The 8,657-nt window shown below is 25.2% G+C and overlaps 1 protein-coding gene across 2 annotated transcripts; it reads right to left on the bottom strand.

Annotated features, from left to right (window-relative positions):
- Nucleotides 1–254: 254 nt before the first annotated feature.
- LOC126898952 (sterol regulatory element-binding protein 2-like) lies at nt 255–8,102 on the bottom strand. Of its 2 annotated transcripts, XM_050673396.1 has the most exons (17): nt 8,086–8,102; nt 7,847–8,025; nt 7,376–7,785; nt 6,989–7,094; nt 6,745–6,923; nt 5,104–5,385; nt 4,855–5,032; nt 3,819–4,000; nt 2,648–2,829; nt 2,317–2,583; nt 2,013–2,202; nt 1,743–1,935; nt 1,510–1,675; nt 1,325–1,448; nt 914–1,078; nt 720–855; nt 255–657 (listed from the first exon to the last, which is right to left on the bottom strand). In XM_050673396.1, the coding sequence occupies exons 2-17, from the start codon at nt 7,902–7,904 to the stop codon at nt 437–439; spliced, it is 3,039 nt and encodes a 1,012-aa protein (XP_050529353.1). In that variant the 5' UTR covers nt 7,905–8,025; nt 8,086–8,102; the 3' UTR covers nt 255–436. The 2 variants fall into 2 exon arrangements, with proteins under 2 accessions (XP_050529353.1, XP_050529343.1); XM_050673386.1 differs by lacking the exon at nt 8,086–8,102 and having other exon boundaries at nt 7,847–8,079.
- Between the last annotated feature and the right edge of the window lie 555 nt (nt 8,103–8,657).

The raw sequence follows: 8,657 nt of genomic DNA, 5'->3' as shown, positions 1-8,657 counted from the left end.
TTTTTTAACGTAAGAGTTTGTATAGCTCCTTAATATTTTCAATCAAATCAATTTGATTATTAGAGTAATTTATCAAAATTGTTAATGTGTATACTTGCTTAATTATATCTATAAATAATTATAAATTTATTTACAAAATTTAATTTAGCGAGTTAACTATTTAAAAATATTTCACATTTAATTATTATAAGGTATAAAATTAATTAAAAAATATTTAGACAATAAAAATTAACCTCAATTATAACTAAATAAAATAATATAGTTGTGCAGTTTTTATTAAAAAAACAGTAAAAACTACTTTAATATAACATTTATTATTTAAAATAATAATCAAAATTGTATAAACATATATTAGTCTGAATTTTTCAAAAAAATTGAAAATATTTTTTAATTAAAAGGTAACAAAAATAAATAATATACATGGTAAAAAGAATTATCAGTCTGGTATAGATGAATTAGTAGTTATAGATTTCAATAGTTTGTAACACTGAAGCAAATTTTTGCGGTCACCTATTTTTTCAAGTGCTCTGGCTGCTTCAGTTAACATTCCAGCTCTTATACCAGGAGGTGACAATAATGACATTGGTAAATGTTTGCATGCCATGAAAAGTGCAGTAGCATGTTCTCTCAAACCAACTGAACTTTTATCCCCTTTTCCTAAATAAAAAGGATTTTATTGAAATAAGGAAAATAATTTTATACAATTCTGAATGATTTACCTTTTGTGCATATTAAGAAATTACGTGTTGATCTATGTCTTAAACTGCGGTCAAATAATTTCTGTGTTTTTGTAGGTGATGCACCGGCCATTAAACGAGCAGTAGCTTCATACAAAAATACTTTAGCAGTTGCAAACTATAATTGATGTTTAATATTTATTAATTATCTCATTACATAATTTAAAAAAATATACCGGAACAAATTGTGAAATTTTCTTTAATGAAGTTAAATCGTCTTGAAAACTTTTTAGGTTTATAAACTCTATATTGATATGGCCAGATGATGATTTTTTACATTCTTCTTGCCATATTAACATCCTAGTTTCTAATAACCAATCATTAGCTAACAACAAAGTCATCTACAAAATAAAATTATACCAACAGTTAAAGGGTGTGTATTTTATTACTTGCACTTTATAATTAACTTATATCCAAACTTATTAATTTTTTTTTTTGGTCTCAAAAACTTTACTTTGGTTAAATAAGGTATGATGTATAAGTTAATTAGTGTCTTATAATTAGGGCAGTGGGTATAATTAGATTAATTAAATATTCAATTTCAACAAAAATGTACTGAATTTTCCAGTGAAAGATTAATGACTCACAATAACCATAGGCAGAGGTTTATCCGCTTGTAATAAAATTAATGTTTCAGACAGTACTTTGCTTGCATCCTGACATTGATATTCCAATATTCTGGGTTTCAATGTTTGAACTTGATTGCGACACCTATAGAGTAACTTTACATAAATTAAAACATTTATTTATTGATTAAAATTTAAATTCATACTTGTAAGCAGCTAATACAGCTTGAGCTAAAGGATCACTCAATAAATGCTGAGGAATGTTCAAAATGTGTTTTTCAAGTAACTCTGTATCTTTATCTTCACCTAAAATCCAGTAAGCCCCAGCTGCAAATAATGTTGCCCACCATGCAGCTTTTTCATCTTCAATCACTATATTAATACAAAACAATATTTTTTTAAAATTACATATAATTTTGAATGTAATTTTATGTTTCACCATTTATTTCTGAACTTCCAATTACTCTAGGTTTTATTGTAATGAAATTGGATTCTACTATTCTTTGCACATATAAAAGAACATCAGAAGTAACTGTTGGTTGTTTAGGATGACCCGCCACTTGAACAATTTGCCTGGTTCCAGGGGATATTAATGTTTCTAAAGCTTTTTCTAACGTTTTTTCTCTAAAAGACTAAAGAAAAAGATTTTAATTGTATTAATAAGACTTTACAATTAAAAAAAAAATGTGAAAAATAAAACATTTCTTACTCTGGTAACATAAGATAATGCATCAGTGGGATTAGACAAATTTGTAAAACATGATTTGTTTTTATTTGGGTTAAAAATCCAATTACGATTGAGAAAAAACCTCAAACCATAGTCTGTAGTAAGCCAATTTAAATTTGCAGGCAGTCTGTTATAATTTATTTCTTGATTTTGAGCTTTGTGTAAATAATATCTAAAAATTATTTATAATTAAATTTAATTTATCTAATTTTAATCAAAATATTATTACAAACATAGATCATAGCAACAGCATTTTATTAATGAATTATATTATAAAATCATATACCTAGTAAAGAATCCAGCTCCTTTCAATTTAACATTTTTTAAATTAAGAGCCATTATAGAGTAGAGGCGAACACGTGTTTCAGTTGGAACAATTTGTTTTCCAGCAGCTTCAGCCATGTTTATGGAGCAAAGACCCAAATAAAGACCAACGCCTAAATGAAGATTCGGTATTTGACAGTCAGGTCCATAAATTAAGTATAAATTATGTAATAAATGATAAATTTCACTGAGTTGTTTGGCAGTATTTAATGCATCTTGTTTTTTAAGTCTGAAAAATTAAAAACAGATAATATATTGATTGAAATTTATAAAAATTTTTTATTCTTCATTACGAGTTTTCAAAAATTGAAGAACACCATTTTTTCACAAGTATAAATAATTTAAATTGATGTAAAAATTGCCTAATAATTTGCCATAAAAGTGAAGCCCATAGCTTTTTACGACTTGTCCATAGGGGCCGATCAAAAATTTCCAAGCACTTTGTAAGTTCATGTACTGCCATTTTTTTGTTACCCTAAAATATTATTAAAAATAAAAACCTAACAGTAATTATATATAAATTATTTCTATCATAACTCCCTAAAAATACGTATTTACAAATGTTTATACTAAGTTATCAAAATAATCACTGTTTTACTGATATATCAATGAAGGTCAAGCATATTTTTCAATATTTTTTAAATACACAGGGTAATTGATTTATCACTAGATTTCTTCTAAATAATAATAATTTGAGAATTAATTTTTTGGCTTGTTTAAGTAGTTAAATATTTCTTAGGTCTATCCCTTACCGCTTAAATTTTATTTATTTTTTTAAATAATGACATACATATTGAATAGATTAAATGTTAGAAAATAATCCAACAAAGAAAATGACTGGTTGATAAGAACTTTTGATCTTGACTTTTCTAATGTTATGAGCATTTATAAATAGGAGTGAAAAGAAGAGTGTGGTTAAGTGATGTGTAACAATAAAATTAACATAACCTGCACCTCACAATCAGTCTATATTTAATTTTTTTAATAATTTCTTAAATACTGCTACAAAAGTTGCTATGTACTAGTCATTTTCTTGTATTATTTTTTTAATAAATAATACTAAATAAAATAAAAAAACAATTTTTTAGAAGATATTTGATAGTTAACAATAAATAAATCACCTTGTATATATAATATATATATAGTGTATATATATTTATATATACTTTAGTAATCTAATAGTAGTAAATATGTTTCTTTTTTGGTTTTTAGTAAAATAGTTACTTTGTATTCATAAATTTAATTTTTTTTTTATGATAAAACCTTAAAAGAAACCTTAACAAAAAAATATGCTATAAACATAGATCAAAACTGAAAACTTCTTAAAAAAAAAAAAAAAAAAATTAACGCAAAACATTTGCTGGATAGTTATAAATGATACCAGAACTTTGTAGGGCAGTCTATTGTATATGTTGTTTCTATTAGAGTGTGACATTATCATTAAAAAAATTAAACAAATGTTACTTTTTGTAAATTAATTTTTGCATTTTTCCTCCTTTGAGTATAATCTTGATATGCTTCTGAGTCAGAATAAACAATAGGATCATTGTTAAGAAGACAAATTAAGCTGATACACATAATACTTATGTTTAGTGTCCATATAGCTATGTTAAACATTAAATTATGTGTTACTTCCAATTCAGAATCTAAAAAAAAGTATCATTATTGAATATTTACTATAAATATACAATTCTTTCAAAAATAGATTTATTCCAATGAAAGTGTAGTAGGATATACTAGATATAATAAGTTTTTTTTGTAGTACACTACAATACTAAAAAAATTTGTGTCAGACAATTATTTTTCTATGTGAAATAGGCATTTAAAACAAAAAAATGTTATTTTCAATCAAGCAAATAAATTAAAATAATTTAATTAGCATTTAGAGTAAAAATTTGAAATGTTTAAGTTGTAAAATTAAAAATACACAATTTATGAATTTAACAGATTTATGAGTAAAATTTCACATTGAAGCGTTTTTTATGATAGTGATATCAATTACTGCCATATCCTCTCTTAGTAATGACCCCACTGTGCTGGGTTTTTAAATACACTCTGTAGTTAAGTCATTGGATTACAAAATATTATTTTATGGTTGTTGCCTTTTACTTATACTTTCAAAAAAAGAAAATGAGAAATAAGAAAGTAGAATAGCGTAAAATAAATAATTTGAATGGAAAAGATAAGTAAGTTCTTTATGTGATATAAATCATATATTATATAATAATATAGAATAATTCGTGGGACGGTGTGGCCGAGTCGGTAACGCGGCAGCGCTTGACGCGTAGTGTCTCAGGTTCAAAACTCGGTCACGGGCGGCTTCATTTACCGAACGAGAGATCAGTTCGGTAATTTGGAGTCGCCATCCCACCTCCGGCGACGGACTAACCACCCGTCCCGGAGTATAAATGGTTAAGAAACCTCCTCCTTTGGGGAGGCCGCTGTGGCCCTTAATGGGCTAATAAAAGCGCGAAAAAAAAAAAAAAAAAAAAATTCTTACCTATTTTAGCATTTAAAATAGTTCTTCCATCTACTTTATCAGACCACGAAAATTGACTGTTTGGTGAGTTAAAAGACAATAGATTTCCAAATGGATTAAAAGCAACAATAGCAAACATGAAAATACAAAGTGCTAATCTAGAATGATCAGTCATACCTTTACAACTAGAATTATTGTTCTAAAAATAAAAAAAAAATTTATTTAAACTAAAAAAATAATAATTTACAAACATTATAAATTATATTTTACCAAGGATTGGTGAGTCGTTATAATATTTTCGGGTGATGTTGGTGGGGATGATACACAGTCTGATCTTTCAGGTGAAGATAGTGATATATAAGACTGTGGTGGTGTTAATGAACCAGGGATACTGTATTCTTCATTTGAAAGAGTAGAACAAGGACTGTTGACAGGTTGAATCTTTGATACTGCTAACTTTAATAATCTATTTTCATCTTTCAATTTTTCATTAGCTAATTCCATGTACTTGATATAATCTATAGCTTTCTTAAGTATTGCTGACTTGTTAAGCTAAATCAATAAAACATAGTATTGATTTAATCAATATAAAAAAATTGTGTCACAAAATATTTATATATTTATACGGAGTGATTCTTTTAACGCTAGCCAAAAATTTAAGTGGGAGTTATAGTAATCATATGGTTTATGAATTTTATTTACATTATACATAGAAATATATATATATGACTTGGTCATAATTTTATTCTATTAACTCTAAAAAAATTTTTTATCTAACTAAAGCAATTTAATCTTATTTCTTTTAATAAAATTAATATCCAATAGAATATGATAAATGATAAATAAAGAATAACCAAATTGAACAAGTATAAAACATATACTTGGGAACACCAAAATTTTTTTTTATTTAAGCTGTGTGATAACTTTCATAACTTTGATTTCTGGACAAAAATTGAAAATGGAGATCTTAAGAAAAAAAAAATTGATTGCTCTTTGTTTGCCCATCACCAGTTTTTACATAATTAAAAACCACTAAATAATTTGTGGATACTGAAATAATACAAATAAAGCAAACTAATAAAATTGAATACAAAACAATATATTTTAGTTATATACTAATACATTCATTCATAATAAATGTTTTATACCTTATATTATTATTAAGATTACTGTTTAATTATTATACAATTAATAAAAATAACATTAAATAATTATTTAAACAAAATATAAATCATATTTCATTTATTATTAATTCAAAATATTGAATTCTTCAGTAATCCCCCCCTCCCACAATGATGAAATAAACTTCCAACAGGAACATTACATTTGCTTCTCTTGTGGTTGTTACAATAGTGTGTTTTTGATGGTTAAACTGATTATATTATCTATACTTAATAATAAATAAATATAGTTTAAAAAACTAAAAAAATATGCTTTTATAGCACATTAAACTAAAAAGTTAAAAAAATTTTTAAAATAAGCTTAAAACAATAATGAACGAAAGATACTAGTATTATTGTGAAAAAAGTGTCAGGCGTTAAACATACAAAAAATATGACACAAAGCACCCACGTTTATTTTTTAAATAATACTAGTATTTTTCGTTCATTATTATTTTAAGTTTATTTTAAGAATTATCATTAACTTTTTAGTTTGATGTGCTTTAAAAGTGTGTTTTTTTAGTTTTTAAACTATATTTATTTTTCACTTTTTAGTTTTTTATGACATTGCTGTCAACACATTCACGGAGTGTTTATTGTCAATTATGACTATCACTAAATATAATTTCTGTATTGGCAGTTAGTTATTTATAAACTCACAACTGTGTCTTATTACTTTTGATAATAAAGGATATATATCTGAGAATATCGTCTAAAACTTTAAAGCTAGTTTACATAAACATATATTTACTTTTGTTTCAGGTCCAAGAATCATATTTTTTAACTCCATTATTTTATCATTAATACTTGTTCTATATCGTCTTTCTATAACATTGTGAGAGCTTTTAGGTTTATTATCTTTAAAAAATTCTTTATCACAATTATTATTATTTGAAGCAACATTCTCTGAATCCATCATAACTGGTATATCTAGAACAATATTATTTAATCATATTTTTACCACAATAATGATTAATAATAGTAATTAACATTACTTGTTGTAACAAATGCAGCATTATTTAATATAATAGGATGAACTTGTCCTGGTGAAGATGTATACATTAAAGTAGGTGTATTATTTAAAGGTGCATTTAGAAATACCTGAAGAAAAATAGTTTTATTGCTTTAATATACATATAAATTATAATTTATTTTTAATTTTTGGAGAGAAATGTTTTAATCATTTTCATACTAAATTTTATTTTTGAATCATAAAATATGTATCATAGGCAATTAATATTACATATTTTTTACTTATAATATTATACAAAAATGTTGTTTTATTAAAATAATAGTAATTTATACTTTATAAACCTAAATTATAATAATCAAATCAAAATTTTATAAAAAGTAATGAATTAAAAAAAAAAATTATTTTATACTTGTTTCATTTGATCAGATGGTAAATGAATTTGACCCAAACTTTGTATGGGTATTAGTGTATTTGTTCCTGCTTTTTGAATGTATCCAATTTTGGAATTTGCATTTTGTTCAACAATATAGTTTGGTTGAATAGGTTTTTCAATTAATTTTCTATTAGGTTTGATGCGTGTAACCACATTTTGGCTATGTTTTGGTAATACAGGTGTCATTGTATTAGCATTCATTTGGGGATCTGTGATTTTTGTAACATGGTTTTGGTACTTTTCCTCAACTAATGGTAAATTAACTGAAGAAAAGCTAGTTGTTACTGGACTGTTCATTGGAACATCAAATTCAGACAATATATTATCATCTGTAAATAACTTAGTGTTCACTTCAGGCATGTTAACATTGTAGTCTTGTAGAAGATCTATAAAGAACACAAAATTATATTATATTGGAGAAAATGTAATACAGATATATATATTTACCATCAAGACCAGCAATGTCAAAATCTTCAGACAAGCCAAATGTATCCATAGTATCCATTTTGATTAGTATGGTAGTAAATAAACCTATGAATTAATAATTTTTAAATAAATTACATTTTGTGATGTTTTGACTCTATGCAATTAAAGTATCGCAAAACGAATTTCCTCAAACTCAACATCTAGTAATAATAAGTACAAATAAATTCAACTTTTCAATGTTATACAAATTGCGTACCTACTTCGTAGTACACGTGTAAAGCGTAGTATCAATGATTCAGATTCAAGTTTAATAAAAACGTCACATCATAATAATAGTTCACTAGCCAATCCGAATGTTCGTACAAACATGCGCAACTAATTTGTAGAAGAATAATTGATTAAATTTACCTTAAGTTTCAAACGAACCTATTATCATTATCAATCGTACCATATCTGTTATCGTCACCATATCGTACCATTTTGATAAAGAATAAGATAATAATTTTTTTGTAATGATAGAAATTCTAAATAATTTCTTGTTAGTAATTAGTAATTTAGCTAAACTTGTAGTTTGTTATAAGTTATCACTTAATGTGAGCACTCTGTTAAGTTAAATAAATTATTTTAATATCTCTAGATATATACTAAATTTTATTTTATATACTAAAATCCTAAGCCCCTCAAATAAGGTCGACTTGGAAGAGATTTTACGTTTTTTTCATTTTAAAAGTACGCTTTTACTCCTCCGGTTGGGTTTTATTATACTATAGTGTTAATTATTTACTGTTAAGATATCTTTAACTCTGTTATGGTGGGAAAATTTTAGTATTAT

This window comes from Daktulosphaira vitifoliae, unplaced genomic scaffold (genome assembly GCF_025091365.1).
Source record: "Daktulosphaira vitifoliae isolate Bord-2020 unplaced genomic scaffold, ASM2509136v1 Scaffold_1, whole genome shotgun sequence".
In the NCBI taxonomy this organism is placed as follows: domain Eukaryota; kingdom Metazoa; phylum Arthropoda; class Insecta; order Hemiptera; family Phylloxeridae; genus Daktulosphaira; species Daktulosphaira vitifoliae.
This window is presented reverse-complemented; position numbering and strand designations above follow the sequence as displayed.